Source organism: Chiroxiphia lanceolata, chromosome 14, assembly GCF_009829145.1.
Source record: "Chiroxiphia lanceolata isolate bChiLan1 chromosome 14, bChiLan1.pri, whole genome shotgun sequence".
Taxonomy (NCBI): domain Eukaryota; kingdom Metazoa; phylum Chordata; class Aves; order Passeriformes; family Pipridae; genus Chiroxiphia; species Chiroxiphia lanceolata.
This window is the reverse complement of record NC_045650.1, coordinates 3,276,145-3,293,960: the sequence shown is the minus strand read 5'-3', so window position 1 is coordinate 3,293,960 and position 17,816 is coordinate 3,276,145. Positions and strand designations below refer to the sequence as shown.

The 17,816-nt window shown below is 45.1% G+C and overlaps 1 protein-coding gene across 8 annotated transcripts in view; it reads right to left on the bottom strand.

The window, feature by feature from the left end:
• DCX (doublecortin) overlaps positions 1-17,816 on the bottom strand; it is a 91,753-nt gene that overhangs the window by 69,842 nt on the left and 4,095 nt on the right. For 6 of the 8 annotated variants that reach the window (XM_032701760.1, XM_032701763.1, XM_032701767.1 and 3 more), the window contains exon 2: positions 10,096-10,486. In XM_032701760.1, the coding sequence (XP_032557651.1) occupies positions 10,096-10,459 (364 nt within the window). In that variant the 5' untranslated portion in view covers positions 10,460-10,486. Of the gene's footprint in view, positions 1-10,095; positions 10,487-12,004; positions 12,183-17,816 lie in introns of those variants that run through there. The other 2 variants (XM_032701761.1, XM_032701766.1) reach the window with 2 other exon arrangements.

Genomic DNA, 17,816 nt, shown 5'->3' with positions numbered 1-17,816 from the left:
AACACCAAATTCATTTGACCACCTTCATTAAACTGTAACTTTGCCAGCTTCCTCTCCATCTTTACAGACCTAGCTACTACTTCAGTGTGTCATCCCCTGCCAGAAGGACATCAACATTCATCCACAAAGTACCTCTGCATCATGCTTGAAAAATAACAAAAATCTTGTACTGACTTGTCTCTACTAAAAGTAGCATTGATAAATCTAGCAGGCATAACAAATATGCTTTTTTAAATCATCAGTGGTTTATTAGAGAACAGACCTAATGGCAGCTGAGATTAAGCACTACACCAAATGCCACTGCTTGCTTTTATATGGCTGGTACCAACCAAAAATATATTAAATCCAAATTTAGTCATGGTAGAGAAGGGTTTCATGGCCTTGTTAGTAATTCACAAAAAGCCCTTCCCTATCCCACCCAAAATTAGTTTCAAGCTTTGTCTGTAATTTACAGGATCCTATCTATCTAGGGTTTTAAAAGCACCTTAAAGGATTTGTAGGATCTTCTTTTGGGCCTGCAAATCTGATGGATGCTAGAAGAGTTATTACTAGAATGAGACTGTAAACCAGTATCCCTAAGGGAATGTGGCTGTCTAGTCTGAAATGACTCAGGCTGCTGAGCACTTGAAGACACACTGAAAAAAAGTCAGTCAATGCTAGAGGAAAAAGCTTTTGTCTCGCCATTAGATAAAATTTTAATAGGAACTGAGGGCATAACCTGTAGGATTTTGGAGTTTCTTCTGGTGTTTTCTCGGGCTGATCTAATAGAATTAAGTTCTTCACGTATTACAATAGATTTGAAATCAAAATACAAATTTAACTATACTGAATAAGAAAAAAAAAAAGAATTCCTTCTTCACACAACCAGACTGGCTGCATTTCCTTATCTGGCCATGCCAAATCCAGGACCTGGATATCTTTGAAAAGCCTATCTGACAGCTGAGTCTGGCTTTCCATTCCAGGACCTCTAGGGCAGGATTTGACATCCAATTGGCAGAGGTATAAATATGGATTGCCAAAGAGGCCATTGGTTTCTGCACAGCCCAGGCACGTAACGTACCCAGTATAATGTTCATACAGTCATCCTTCTGCTGACTAAACTGCATTTTTGGTGGAGGCACCCAGAAGGTCCCTCCCTAGAACACATGGTGAGACCACTAACAGGCAATAAACAATAAACAGAAGACTTTACAAGCTTATAACAATGGTCTGTGTAGTATTTATGCCCCTATTACTGCTAAGGGTTTGATGTCACAAGCAGCCATAGAAAAGATGCAGGATGCTCACTTATTTTAGCCCTTTGTACCCAGTTTGCCACAAAATAATGCACATTTTGGTGCTTACATCTCTAACTGCAGCTCTTCTCCATCAGTTGCATAAAAATGACCAAAATCTTTTATCAACAGGAAGCAGATATTCTGTTTTCCCTTCTAAAGATGAAATAAAAATGCAGAAGGGAGAAGAGAGCTGACAAGGTTCATGATGAACACTGTCAGTTGGGCACTTTGTTAACTATTTTACCCCAACTAATGCAATAATCCCACCTGGAGGTTCTGTTGGCTTGACCAAACAGTAAAAATTTGTATTTGCTGTCAGAAAAAACCCTCATTAAACTGACCATGTACTAGTACCCATAGCTGAAGCTCCTTAATTCCGCATATTTTGTGAATCTGACTCAATAGAAACTTAAATATACTCCACAGAGTACCACACATTATAAAGAATTCCCACTGGACATATCATTTTCCAGAAGCACTGAGTACTTCAGATCTTCCTGATTAATAAGTGATAAGCTGTGGTTTATTCATCTGCTTCAGCCAAGTAACACCTGGTGTGGAGCAGGCCAAGGCTTCTCTCCAGTTTCACAGCGGAGTATAAAGGGCAGAGGGGGAAGTTTGGAATGCTCACAGGGAATTATCCCTGTCCTAAGAGCCTGAGCCCTCCCAAGCTCATAATCCCTGGGTGGCAGAGCCCTTATAAGTGTGTTCAGAACAGAACTGTGCATTATCCTTTGAGAAAATGGATTTCTCTCTTTGAACGCAACACCGAGAGTAAGTGATTTGAACACTGCTGTCACCCCTGCCCCAGGCTTCCCTGTGGAAGCTCCTGACCTCACCTGCACCTCTGCTTCCCTACCTGAAAAACAGAAGTGGCAGTACCAGCCACTGAAGTGTGGCAAGGCTTGACTTTCACCCATATTTGTCTAATACTTTCGGATAGAAGACGCCACAACAAAAGAAAGTGTATATTTGCACTGCGTTCTACAAACACATGAGGTGGTGCAGCATATTTTCCATTAATAAGTTCCATGTTTTAAAGCAAGCAGAAGAGATTCTTGGTCTGTTTAGTACAGTAGTATTACTCTTATTTCCAGCTGAATCCTTTTGAATTCCTTACTGCGCACCACAGCTGTGTATTTACACCAGTGTACAGCAAAGGCAACAGTGGCATGAAGGCAATACTCTTGTAGGCTTTTTTTCCCTCAAATGTGCTCTTAGGTAGTTGTACAGATCTACACACTGGCCTTTCAAGTTGTACTCACAGTCACAAGCAGAAAATAGAATCTGCCCTTTCTCACTTTGTTTCATTTAGCCCAAACCCTAGCAAATATTTTATTGGGTTCTAAAACTGGAAAGAAATTTGTTTGGAGTGATAATTCAGGATAGCAGTTCAGAGTAGCAGCTCTTCTCAGTGTCATTTTTGCAGTTATGGCTGTATAGCTCCAGGGAAGAGCAGCTTTTCTTTCCTTCTTCCCTGACCCAAAGATGTAACCTGAAGCTTTAACTTAATTTAAAAATCACTTCACCTGATGTCTTCCCAAACTCAGTTTATGACCCTCAAATAGTAGCAAAGTTATCATTCAGGTTCCTCAGTGAGGCACATCCATTTGCCAGCCAGGAACACGTGCTATCCCACTTCCCACAGTGGAGTTTTACCCGAACCTTACCGTGGTAGTAGCAGGATTGAGCAAGTGTGGGTGGGAGACCTGTGAACTTTCCAGCTTTGAACAAGCATTCTGTGGCCAGGAGATCATAAAAAAAAGAGAGATATCCTATGGGGAATACTGCTACCTTAGAGGGAGGAGTGGTTTCCTGGTTTCTCTGCCATATCTGTCTATGCTAAGCCTATAATGAGAAGTCAAGGTGTACCACTGTGCCAGTCAGAGTTTGTAAGTGATTGGCACAGTGTGGTTGCAGAAGACGTGCACAGCATAACAGAAGGATGGGAAGTGAACATGAGATTTTGTGAAATGCAAAAGAAACAACTCCGAGAAGAATATATAAGCACAAAAATCTGTGTACAAATATTTGAAGGAACATGTCCTGAGCCAGCAAGCAGCTGTGCACATGTGCAGCAATCCAGCTGTAAACCATGAGAAGGTGTGATGAACAGCCACGTCAGTACTTCCAAACAAAACCCCAAATGGGAGCCCCAAAGAGACACACTCATGCAGTGAGGGTGGGAAACATTATCCTGACAAGATCCAATCTGCTGCTGAACACCAGCTATGGTACCAAGGACAGCATTTCTTTAGTGCAGGGCCAGGTCAGTGCACGATACCCCTTCAGCACTGGGGAGTCAAAGCCCTGCAGGATGATGTTGCAGGATGACCCACTTGTCATCATACCAGTGTGTTCCCGAGGTGTCACAATTCCTATCATGCCACCAAACCAGCCAAGGCATTTATTTACTCCTGTCCTGCCTTTAGCAATAGATGGACTGACTGCAGACCTTTGACCTTAAGTCATGATCATCATATTTGCCATTTGAAGCCACGGCTTGTATCACACCAAATTACTCTGGCTACAAGTGCATGACACATTCCTGTGCTACCAATCTGACAGAAGCACAAGGCGATTATTCAGCTCCTAAAGAAGGGATGATCTCAGCAAAGATAAGGTTTGCCTTAGAGAAGGTTCCTCAGAAAAACCCTAAGCTCCAGAGTAGTGCTAATCCTTCAACCCTCTTACAAGCAGCTCCTTGTGACAATACCAGAAACGACAGGCTGTGCTTTCAGAAAAAGTTATCCTTCCTCAGCACACACCAGCAAGTTTCCAAGGATAATGAAATGCAGTCAGAAGTCTTATGAGAAAAACCAGGAAAGCTGAAGTGAGGCCATTTTGAAAGTGTAACTGTTAACACTTATTCCAAAACCAGTCCCTCTGGGCTGCAGTCAACTATTTTGGCTGTTAGCTCTGCTGTTGCAAAGTTGAGATTCTGCTACTGTGCTCAGCTTTAATGTTTCATGGAATTTACTACCACTGCAACAGGAATTAAGTGGACTTAACACCTTGCAGAGTTCATTCCACATGGTGTTGAAGTAGACCTTTGGTTTCAAATGCACGAACTTTCTGCTGCTTTATGCATTAAAAAGACCTGCTCCACCATGGCAAAATGAACTCTGGGAGAGCTTTCTTCCTTTGGCTCTTCCACAGGAATCTCTCCCATGAAGAGAAGCACCTCTTGTTCTGTTGAAGAGCTGAAAGAAATGTGTGATTAGAAATTACCTTCAAAAGCACACGATGCCTGTAAAGAATTTTGGGGCCATGCTGGTCCTAATGTGACAGCCAGGATGAGCAAGCAAATAAAACAGAACTGCAAGGATAAATTTTGTTGTGTAGGATGCTATTAGCTGAGCTATTAGGACAACAGCCACAGAAAACAATTCCACAGGTTACCAAGGTTTCAGTATTGGACTACATGAATTTCACTTTTCCAGGCAAACTGGAACACACACACGCACTGGGTGGAGATTCCAATACACTTCCTATAAATCCCTCAGTCCCAGCACACAGCAGACTCTGTACAGCTCCAGGGTGGAGCCCCTCCTGTGATTACTTTAAACACTCCTGGACACGATTTTGGAAAATATTCCCAAGGGCATGACAGGATACAAAAAGCTTGGAAACACTTTCTGGAATATCTCACGCAGCCCAAGAATATTTGCACATTGAGCAAAACAAAACCCTATTCGGCTTTTTTTAGTGCTTTATCTGAAGCAAGAGCAAATTTCAACCATGTAGCGCAGGACAGGGCATAAATCCACCTTTGGATGGGCCCTCTGACCACAATGCAAGGGGGGTTGTGCCCTTCCCAGCCTGAGCATCCCAGGAGCTCAGGAGGGAAAAGCACTACATCTTGAACTAAATGCTGAGTCTCAAATTTTGGTTTTAATCTATGTCTGCATTTCTGCCTTTGTTGGCCATGTCTAATACATGCTATATTTGTATTTAATGGGCTTATTTGCACATGTGTTTCTGACCCTGGCCATGCACAGCAAAGGGCACTTAATTCACAGGAAATGAGCCACTGACTAAAAGCAGGTCACAATTCCACTTATAACAAAAAACCTATAAGATGTAAGTACTTGCAAACCACTGACCAAACCCTAGAAAAGGCTCAGGAGGGGAATGAAAGCACTTGAACAAGGAAGCTTAGAGCTCTGACTTCCATCTTGGTGTCATTGATGGGCTTTGGACAAACAGATAGAATTGTTTTTCTGCATTTCAGTTCCTCATCAAGGATAACACCTTCTTCCACCCCCACATGTTCACATCAGAACCTCCCTGGGCAGGAGTTATCTGTCATTACACTCTGAACCAGTGCCTTGAACAGTAGGATGCTCCATTCGGTCGGTGCCTCTAAATACATGGTGATGGATGTCCAAGCCTTACAAGTGAGAAATTTGGCTTTTGAGGAAGTGTCAGTCCCTCCTCACAGGGGAAACAAACCAGTACTGAGGTTAACTGGGAGCTGCAGTGGCTTCAGCAGCCAGGAGTCTGACTTGTGCCTTTCTCTCACTCTGGGGCTGTGCCTCACTGTCCCTCTCATTATGTCAAGAAGCTGCTATTGGGCCACATGGGAAAGCAGCAAAATTATGGAGAGGGATAAAAAAATCTATTGTCCCACAAAGAGTTCATTTGTGGGACAATGGAGCCTAGAACATGTGGCCAAGAGCAGCTTTTCTTAAGCCATCTTTGCTGCTGAAGTCCATGTACAACATCAGCTTCCCCCTTTACCCAGCCCTCCATTCTAAGACAAAGAGCAATCAGAGCTGAGGTGGGAGAATTTCCATCTCATCACATTGAGTCTACAGGAACATAGAGGCTCAAAAGGAACCAGGGAACAAACCACCCTGCACAGATGTCAAAGGAACTAAATTTTAGCAGAAACTTGGATGACAGTGTGAGCTGCTCTAAAATCAGCTTGAGAACAGCTGGAAAGGATGGCACATGATTTTTTTAGCATCTTTCATATGCAGGTTTTATCACAGCACAAGGCACAGAATGATCTGTTACAACAGTGACTCACCAATAAATGCAGCTTCCTATACTGACCTCCTGAAGCCTTGGTCACTGGAACCAATTATAATATGAATGGGAATAAAGATCACCTGCTGCTCTTTTCCAGAAGATTCACTTACTGCCTAAACCAGCCATGATGAACAGCAGCACTTGGGCCCAACATCCACTCCTGACTCAGCCAAGATAGCACACAAGTGGGAGATGCTGTCAGCAGGTTACCTGTCACCAGGATCAGCTGTAACAGTGCAGTAACAGGAGGCTGTATTGCACTTAACCACCATATAGGTTAAGGAGGAATACAGTCCTAATCAATGGCAGCATGTGCATTATTTACAAATACATTAAACCTGAATGCTGAAAACAGGGAGTCAGGTTTAAGGCAATGACTACCATGATGGAAGATGGCCACTAGGAGTGAAAGGAGGGAGAAAAAACGATCAGGCAAGTGGATTTTGAGAGAAGGTCACTGGGAGACCAGACAGCTCGCTGGTACAGCATGGAAAAAGCAGCCTGTGACAGCTGAGGAAGAACTCAGCAGGCAGCAAAAAAGCACCTATGTGAGAGAGCCCTGTGGGCTTCCAAAATGGACTTCCTAACCAGCATTAGGGTTCAGTACAGGAAAAGACCAAGAGGCACATCCCAACTGGCAACTATGCGAGCAGACTTCCCTTATTACATCTTGGACAAGCTGAGACGTAAAACAACCATCCAGAACCTTAGGAGAACAACCCTGAATGCCAGGAAAGAAGATTACCAGCTCTGGGTCTGGAGAACAAAAGGGTTATTGCCAAGCCCCAGTTAATTAGCAGCACACCATGTGGGTTTTGTTCACCTGAGATGTCTGTCTCTAGGATATTGGTACTGTGCAATATCATTCTCTACCCTCCAGGATTATATTCAGACTACATCATATGAGCACGTTTTTAAACCATGCAGAAGTAATCAAGTACTTACAACATGATGTGAAATATTATCAGTAATTCACCAGCTTTTGCAGTAAAACCACTGAGATTAGCCTCTTTGATGATTCTTCCTATGCTCTACTTGTTTATTGGAAATTACTGTAATAAATTGGTCACATTATAGCAACTAGAACTAGTTTAGTTACCCATAGTCTCCAAGCAGAAAGCTAATTTATATGGCAGACATACACTGTGTGTGCACTGTTCTTGTATGTCACAGCCAAGTGTAACTCCCGAGTTCTGTCTTTCCATGCATATATCTAGTACACAGTTATACAAACACCCAAACTAACAGCAGAATTTACCACAGGTTTTTTACAGCCACAATATTGTAAATTTCTTTTCTGCAATAGATGCGTAGGTCATCCCTAGAAATATGGAATATTGTTATTGTTAAACTGTCAATAACAGCATACAGACCAACTTTGGCTTTTTCAAACACTGGGTTCCTTTGTTTTCACTCTGCTCATGTTATATTTTCCTAGCTGTTGCTCTGCTGAGGACACAGCAACACAGACAATTCTGGTGTGGTTTTAATGCCTCTTTCAGTGTTGTTTCCAGATACCATTTTGGCAGAACAAAGCCAGAACCCAAATGCCAGCATCTCCCATCTGTACCTTAACCAGCAAAAAATATTTTCATTAACTAGGTACCTTCTTAGCTACAGCAAAACCCAGTGTAAAGCAGGTATAACAAAGGTTTTTTAACTTCACTGACAGAAGAGGAAGAGTATAAAAAGAGAATAAAGAACTGCATTTTCTCATGGAGTTATATCTGAAGATCTACATTAAATTGAGGATAGGCAGGGCTGAGAGCTGCCATTAGAGAAAGGCTGTGGCCATATTAAGAGACCAGAATGAAACATGGCAGAATCTCTAAAATTAAGGGAGGCCACACCTCCATTTGGCAGCTGTAACTGTGCTGAGAATAACTCCACTAAGATACATCATCACTCTGAAAGGCAGTGATTTCTTCCCAGGAAAACTCCTCTGTGGAAAACAATATCTCTTCTGTGTGCTTGTCCCCCACGAAGTGTTTTGGGGAAATGAGTATCCCGCTTGACAGACAAGGAATTCTAGGGAGAGATGCTTTAGTCAAGGTCACACAATGACTCACTGCTGAGGCTGCCCCTGCAGTTCACGCCTCACACACTCACATCCATTGTCTTTTACTAAAGGCAAAAGCCTTCTGGATTTTCAATAGTTACCAAATCAACCAGGTCATCTGCTTGGAGCAAAACATAAGGAATAGTAAAGAGCAATTCCCCTCTTGCAAAGAATACTCAGGATACTCCAGGTCCAAACAAAGAATGGAATGTCTGAATTGCTTGAGGAAGAGAAAATCAGGGTGGCTGTGGGTGCCCTCTGTGCACCCCACTTTGGCTCTGCTACCAGCAGAGCTTGCCCACAATCATGTCTTGGGCAAGGAAGAAGGATTGGCCTTGAAGCCATTGCATTCCTGGGGTCCTCCTGAGACTCCATGGGAAAGACAGCACCCTCTGCTGCAGAGGGAGCACCCTGGCACAGACACAGCTGGCAGCTGAGCTCCACAGGAGCAACCCTGCCCCCAGGTCACGCCTTCTGAGCAGAAGGTTTGATTTTTGACTTATTCTTCATCCCACAGTCCAAGTGACACACGGAGGAACCGGTACACTGACACCCCCTCTACATACAGGGGCACCCTCAAACCTGCCATGCAGGGGATGCCTTCCCACACTGCCCCCCAGACCTACCACAGCAACCACACACCACGCTGTCCCTGCAGAAACACTCCTCAAATACACCCCCTTACACACACACACACATTTGAACATCTCAAGGCACCTCCCTTCCACACAGACCCTGCACAGACCATATTCAGACGCAGCACATGAGCTCCCAATGCCCTCTCCACACACATTGCTCTGCAAGACCTCCCCAGCACTCACCTTACACACACACAGCCCAACACACCTCTATACACTCCCTGAGCACAAATACCAGAGCACACCCTGTGCATGAACACCCTGAAGAAATCCCAGCACCTCCTCTGCAATCAAACCTTTACAGACAAACGTATAAACCCCCAAATTTCACCAAGTGCAACCTGCTCAAAACACTCTTCTCCATACAAAAGCCTTGTTCATTAACTCCCCTTCCTAAACATGCTCTGTGAACTTCCAACACCCCCCTCCACACACTCCAAGCACTAAAAACTCCCAACACCCCACCTTCCACACATCCATCATCCACACAGTGCCTGCACCCCAAACACCCCTCTCCACACACACCCAAGTCCCTGCACAGCCCTGACCACACCCCTGTGGGTTGTGCACGCACACCTTGTGTGCATAATACCCCCAAAAACACCCCTATACCCAGAGTGCATAAATCCTTCCCACGCCCATTTGCACACCCACTACACGAACGCCTCAGCGCCCCTTGCTTTTCCAGTCAACCCCATCCACCCCGGTGGGAAACCCACGTCCCTTCCCAACCTCGCCCTGCCCCCGTCGGGGACCACCCCTCGGCCCCCCAGCCCGGACAGAGGTGGGGACACCCTCAGACAGCCCCCGAGCCATGGACACAGCCATGTCTAGCGGAGAGCAGACACACCCCTCTGGCTGCACATCCGCAGCCGAGCGAGCGCGCTGGGGACACCGCGGGGGTGTCACCGCCGCCCTCTCCCGCACCGCTCGGGAGGGGAAGGCGGGCGGGCAGGTTCAGCACAGCGGGGCAGAAGCATCCCCGCTTCTCGCCCGAGGAAATGTGACCTTATCGGCAGACCCGAGCGGTGCAGCCCCCTTCCCACCCCGCCTCCTCACTGCACCAGGCAGCGATGCTAATTACCTTCCTCCAGCTCGTCCATGCTCCCGATCTTCCGCGACCCATCGATGGTGTAAATGTAACGGACTCCCTGAGGCAGATTAATGTTGTCGGACAGGGACCGGGTCAGGTCGGCCAGGAGGGCATCAAAACTTCGGAAGCGGTCAGAGGACACGGCATATACAATCCCCTTGAAGTAGCGGTCCCCGTTGCGATAGAAACGCACCTTCTTGGCTTTCTTCTCGTTACTCAGTGCCTGTAAGGTCCTGGTTCTGTAGAAGCTACAGTGAGCACTGTGAGTGGGGCTGGGCAACCCGTTCATCCGTGAGCCTCGCATGTTTCTGGACGCCTTGTCTCTTTCGTCAAAGTGTCCAAAATCAAGTTCCATAGTTTGGTGAACCCTAAATATCTGAAGCTGGGCAGGAAGGAGATGGGGAGAGAAAGAGTGCAAAGAGAGGGGTTAGAACCAAGCAGAGCCACAAATTTCAGGGAAAACTGACACTAATGCAAAGGCTGTGTGTGGAGCAGGACAGACGCATTTGGGAAGAGCCCCCTCCCCTGACCCAGATTTGTATCGATTCCGGGGACTGAGAGTAGGAGGGGTCCTCGCATTTTGAAAGGGATCCAGCTACTGGGGGCAGGGAGCACGTTTCTAGAGAGCTGTCTGCTCCTGCACCTGGGAGTTTTCAAAGTGCAGTAAATTGGGACTTGGGGCCAAAGAGATACATGGCAATCACAACTCTGCCCCAAAAACTCATCTGAACACCAGTTGGCAATGAATTAAACCTCTGAGCCCTGGGAGGTTTCCTTTGGCAACAGAAAACAAGGAGATCCCAGTAAGTCAGCCCTTCAGTCTGTCGAATCACGGAAGGACCCAGAGCATCTGAATGTTTAACATTAGAATAAACTGGCATTTATGAAAGAATGGTCACAGGGGAATAAGCAGTTTCTTTGTGACAGCCTGTTCAATAAGGGTTAGCAATGAGATCCAGCCCACCCTTCCCCCTATCCGCAGCCCCCTCCTAGCCCATCAATCAATTCCCAGGACCAGCCTACATCTCTGAGAAAAAAATGACTGCAAAGAAAAATCTGTCATTGAAACGCAGCTTCGGTAAGCTCTTTTCAGCCTTATTCTCCTCTGAATTGCATTTTTGCTCCCGTTTAATGAGAAGGAGAAAATAAAGGGGCTATTTCCACCTCCCCCTTCCAGCCCTAAGTGATTTAATTGCTGGAAGTGCCCGTGCCCCAGGGACACGCCGCCCCGGCTCCTCACCTTTCATTGTTCTGAGTACGGGGGCTCCCAGCACAGAAAAGCTTAGACTGGAGCTGACACCCAGCAAGAAGGAATTTTGCACAGTCTCTAGTTTATGCTCAAGAACAACCTTCCTCCCGCACCAAACCCCAACACAAAAGGAGAAGGAACCCTCCAACCCTGCAATAGAGACCTTTCCACTCCCTCAGCTCAATCAGGAACGTGCAACTCACGTATGTTGCTTGTATGTTAACATGGGGCTGAAAGGGGATTTACACCAGTACTCGGCAGCCAGGTATAAATCTAGGAAAAGCTGTTGCTATCTCTTCCCCACCCCTTACATTTGCCAGAACGAAGCTCCTTCCCTGTATTTTACAATGTCAACGCGACCTGTGCAGGAAAAAAATCATTGTGCCCAGTCTGCAGTGAAGCAGATGACAATACAGCCCATCTGCAGAGAAACCCCGAGCTGAGAACATTTGCCCCACGATGCCAGTTAGGGTAGATTCAGTCTGGTGTCATGCACTGAACAATGAAACATCCAAGCAACTTCGGGAATGAATCAGAGGATGCAGGGGGTTTGATTTTAAAATGAACTGCAGATGCTGTAAGGCACTAAGAAAAGATTCCTCCTTTCTGTTACTTTCCTGCATGCAAGTCACTCGGAAAAGCTCTACTCACCGGTTTTCAGCGCTCAGGGTGGAGATGCTGAGAGAAAGAAAACCAGGCTCACTCTGCCTTTGTTGTCTGAGCTCCAAGCAAGAAATTCCTGCCAGGGTGGATGAGACGCCTCCTAGGTCCTAGTGCCTTGCTCCATCCCTTCGCGGTAACTTTGCCTCAGTGATTTTTTACTCTCAGCATCAGTAGCCGGCTTGGAGCCTGTGTTTGAGGGTAAAACGGTGTGTTCATTCCAGCTCTGGATAGGTTGACAGATGGGTAAATAAAATGTTTAAAGGGACAAGTTTGGGGGTGATGTTTGGAAAGATGAGAATTTCCCCTTGGATCCAACTGCACCAAGAAAGCATCTGGCCCCACACAAAAAAAAAAAAAAAAAAAAAAAAAAAAAAAAGAGAGAGAGAGAAAAAAGAAAAAGATAATGGGACTGATGCCCCAATACTACAGGATCAGCAGTACAGGAGGGTCATGGCTACAATCCTGCCGTGTGGTACAGTGCTGGCACAAGATTCCAGTGCGTTTGGAAGGCAACTAAGAAAAGCATAGACTGGTGGAACTGGGCACAGTCCTGCTCCTGTACTGGTTTTACACAGCATTCCTGGTTTACACTGGCAAGCAGAAAGGGAAGGTTCACTTGCTGGTTCTGCATGAGGTGCCCCTGAATTCTTTTTCTCTGTTAACACTGGACACAAGCCAAAGCCAGAGCGCTGAATCCCAGTTCATTCAAATCCCCGAGAGATTCAGGATGGAGTCATTCGACACAAGCTTAACCAAACAGATCCAATGTGGTTCATATCTCAAATTATGAGAAGTTTATTTTTCAATTTCCACTGCAGGAGGACCCAGCTGTTACAAAATTGTGCTGGGTTCTTCCTCTGACAGCAAAATCTTTCACCTGCTTTCTGGGTGGAGATCTCTATCCTGCAGTTTAGAAGAGCAGCACAACTAACCCTGCTCCTAACCCCATGGGTGCTGGGCCCCACCTTTATTTTAGAAAAGAATGGGATTTGGAAATGGGAATCTTCCCATCTGTAGAAGGAAACCTTTCCTAACAACGCTGTGTCTGTTTCTAGTGAAAACATCAGATGTTGTCATTTTGGCACATCACAGCAGTATCACATTTACACAGAAGAAGTTGGTATTTATTCCAGCTTTGTCTGCCCTGTACATGATAGTCCAGGCAACACTGACACAAACCCACTGAGAGCTTGTCTTTGTCTGCCAGCAGCTTTCACACATGACATTTGGAAAAAGTTTCTTATTCCATGAAACCACCCTTTTATTCAAAGGCTCCCATGCATCCTCTGCTAAAGCTCTTGGCTGCTCCCTCACTGCAGAGGAGAACAGGGGGAAGAACAGGGTCTGTGCCCTCCAGGGCATATTTCTGTAGGTCTCTGGATCCAGTTGCAAGAGGTATGTGGGACTTCAAGCCTTCTCTATTTCCAAATTATATAATTCCTGGCCATTCATCACCATGAGCTTAATCTGTCCACGATTAACAATTCTTTCCTTTACCACAATACTGCTGTAAATATAAATTTATCCATGCTTTAAAAATTTGCCGAAGATATGAATCATTATGCATGTGCCAAGTACAGTAATGGGAAAAATAGAGAAAAGCAGACCAAATTCAGTCTTCAGTGGCACAGAGAGCTTCGACAGAGAAGCAGCACACTGTTTGAGATGATGTCTAAGGATCTGGATACTACCCCAGGGTGATGGATACTACCTGGCAGGGTGATGTAAACCCAGTGGAATTGTACCACAATGTATTAATCTCCCAAGTTTGACAAGTTCTGAGGACAGCAATGAGTGTCAAACAGCATTAACAGATGGCTCTTGACTTCTTTCTACATCCAAGACCATACCTGCTGGTGAGATGCAGCATGTCTGTATGGACATAACTGCTCAGGACATTCTCAGAAGCTTTTTGAAGCACAGGCACTTCCTTTTAAAAGCAGAATTACTCTAGCAAGAGAACTTGTATTTGTCCCCAGCTGAAGGACAAGGTTTTTATAGCAAAGAATGGTTATGCTCTTGGGCAAAACCTCGAGTTACTCCTAAATGGTGCCCAAATCACCTTCAGTACAATTGTCCTTCTTTAATCCTCCCACAAGACCAGAGGGATCTCAGCAGCCAGAGCATCATCAGAGGTGAAGAGCCCCAGGGCCAAACTGATTTCACATGTTCTCAGTGAAATCACACCACACTTGCTTCTCTTGAAGTGAGAACAGGATCATCTCATGCTACAGACACTGGCACAGAAATAAGCAGCTCTTTCTTGACAAGTGCAAGGGCCTGCTCCTGGCTTCATTTCTGTTGGTCAGGCACAAGAGCTCCTTCACTGGCCTTAAGGAGTTAATGCTAGTCAAAACCTATTTACATCAGAAGAGACTCACCCTCTGAGACACCATAATCTAAACAATTTTAGGCAGCATGAGTGATGGAGAATTGGAAAGAAAATTCTTCTCCCCATCAATAATTTCATCTAGCTGTAAAGGAAAGAATAAATTTAGCTCTTCAGATTAAATAATCAGCTTTAAATCAAGTGAATCATCTTTCCTCCAGAACGTTAACATTTAGACTTTTGCCTGTGTAACTAACTCCGTATAAAGACGTGTTTGTTGACATTGCTGAGCAACTGTGACACTTTGGAAAAGGACAGACTACAGGTAAAAAAGGGTATGCTTTGTGCTAATTTCTTCACATGCATCTAGAAGTCTAGTTTCTAGCATCATGAGAAGTTGCAGTCTCAAGTACTCTTATGCCAATGCTCAGTTACTTGCTATGCAGCTTCCTGACTTCTATAAAAAAATTGTATCTGATAGCCCAGCACATTTTCTGAACAGGATATAAGTTAGGGTGATAGGTAGCCAAGGCTTGGCTGTATCACAGATGAGAACTATGGAAAAATCAAGTGGTCACTGCTTTTGGAGGAAGTCTTGGATCAACATTTTCTAGTCAGTCTATTTAGAAGCACATGTTTAGCTACATTTCTTATTTTAACCTCTGTTCTTCTGGACTGCTTTGAAATTGCCATCCCCGATCACCGCTTTCAAAGCTTTGCTTGATGTGAACCTACACACTGAAACCCTCTGAAATGACAAATTACTGTTTCAGGGCTCTGCCAAATGTGTCAAGGCACTGATGACTGAGAGCTCATAAAGCCAATGGCTCAGTCTTGACCCTGTAGAGCAACAGCCTTTAAATCTGAATCTTCAAAAGAGCTGAGAGTTCATGGAAGAATTATCCTATATCAGACTATAGAGTTAAGTTTCTCCTACATAATACTGTGAGCTAATAAGCAACGGGGACTTGGCAAACTTTCACCACATAACATTTGTTTCCTTTGGAGATTTATTTTTATAGGGACCACACACATCTGCAAGTCTTTTATATAGCAATGCTTGAGAGCCAATGTCAGCCCAGCTGCTGGGGAGAGAAGGGTGGAGGAACACTCACAGAGCACAGGTTCCCCACTCCAAGCCTTGTAGCCATCTGCAGAGGCTTGTTCAGACCTTGAACTCAGAGGACTGGACCCTTTTCAAAGCCTGATCACTGGAAACCCCGGGAGAAGAAGGGACAAAGTTTTCAGTCCTGGGGAAGGAGGAGAGGGTGGAAGAGAATCTGGGCTCCAAGGCCACCTCCAGCAGCTGCCAATGCAGGACTCTGTGTCCCACAGCACCAGTGACTCCTGGGTGAGACCTGGCACTCCTCCCTGAGTCACAGCATTTGTGCTGCAGCCCCACACCCTTGGCAGATGCCCTCAATCTGAGCAGATGACCTCAGATCCTGCTGAAACTGGGGAGATGGAGTCCTTTACATCCCCTGAGGGGTCATGGGGAAGCAAGCTGCAAGGGAAAAGGCCATTTCCTGTGCTAAGTGTCTGTAATCAATGCAGCTCAATGAATTCACCAAGATATCCCAACACATCCAGATAGCAGAAAGCATTAAGACCCACAACAGTCATTCAAAAGAAAAATACCTTTGCTCTAGATCTCTTCTGGCTCCATCTCCTCTCTACTACAAGCAAACCACCACAATCAGTAAATTTTTTCCAGCTGAAACAAAGTCCCTGATGGCAGAAGACAAAGCACCTCCACCCCATGGTATTTTGGGTAAACCCTGCCAGACCCAGTGAGTTCCATGAGTCAGATTTTGGTGGCAGAACAGTGGCACATCAATTTGCAAAGCTTGCAGAAAGCCATGACAATGCTGCCACTTGCCTTACCTGTACCCTGGGGGACGTGTAGAACCTCATTGAGGTTGTCAGTACATTTTTGCTGACCAAGTCATGGATGATATATGGACTGTGAGTCCCAGCCAAGGTCGTGACAAATAGAACAACAAAAAATCCAGTTGTTTCCTTTTTCTAAGGTTGTCCATGGGCTGCATCATAGTAGTTAGGAGATTCGTGACCAAGAATTTAACTTCTTGATAATTTCATTTTTATACAGTAATTCTAACTGAATACCTGATTGCCAGCCTCTCTCAAAATGCCTGCTGAATGTAACATTGGCTTGAAGGACTTTCCTGATGGAATATTAAGTGATAGAAAGGAAAATCCCATCAAAGCCATCACAGGGGATCATGTCACATTCAAGATGGAAATGCAAGATATTTCCTTTCAAACATAGATCCTTTTTGTCACTCCGAAGGCAGTGACAGTGGAGTCAGGTGACACTGGGGGAACATTTGTAGAAGATAACCAAAGAGCTCATCTTATAAGCTTAGAAACCACAACAAACCATTTCAGAAGTTGTTTCCCATGAGAGACTTCCCCTCAGTACAGTTGGTGAATGTCATCCCAGACCAAACCAACAGAGGCTGTGGGTTTTAGCCACATCAGTGTCACAGGAAATACCTTCTCATTACCAAATAGTGAAGCCATTCCCAAGAGAAGCCAAAAGATGCCTTTGGTGGCCTTAGGAGACATAAAAGCTTTTGAGCTCTGATATTCAGCACGAAATCAGACAAAGGCTAGAGGCCAAAGGAGGGCAAATTACACCAACCTGGAGTTCTCACAGCCTACCTTGGACTCATTTTGAACTTGGAAATTACAAATATTTCTCAGATCCACACAACCCCAACACACTGCCGTAGTAGTAGCAGTCTGTTTCAATCAGAGCACACACCCCTTCCTGGCAGAAGGCTCACACTCCGGCACAGCCTGTGTTTTATGCCAGCACATCTGGCTTCTGGCAGCAGAGCACGGGTGCTGGAAAACTCCCAGGGTAGCTGCAAGGCCCTAAGGAAACCTGTCTCTCGGCAGGAGATGAGTAATCAGTGCTTAGAGTGCGGATTCTGGCTGAGCTCAGCTGTTGTGTAGAAGCTTTGAGCTGTCAGCTACATGGCAGGAGTAATGTCATTCAGCTTGCTCACCTCCTTCCCCCAGCAGTAACAGCTGAGAGAGAGGGGGGCAGCTCAAAGGTTTCTGCACTCTCCAGAAGAGGGGAGAGTAGGTAAAGAATGGTTTTGCACCTGTGTTTTACTGTTTTCAGAGGATGGTTCCAATCTGTTTATTCTAAACATTCACAGAGAACACTACTAGATGGTGATTTTTCCATGGCAGCAGATATTCCTTAGCTATTTTGCTATTGTTCTTCAGGCACACATATCACTGCCTACAATAAACTATTGATAATCGTGCTTTGCATCTGTCTTGGTGTTTAAAACATTGAAAAAAATTAATTTAGCTGCGTTAAAGAAAAACTTATCAGCTCAAAGTCTCATGCAAATCAGGAGCACACTGAAGACCATTGTTTAAACATCAATGAACTGGGGTCTTGTCTGCATAGCTGCAGTTTCTGACTCCAGG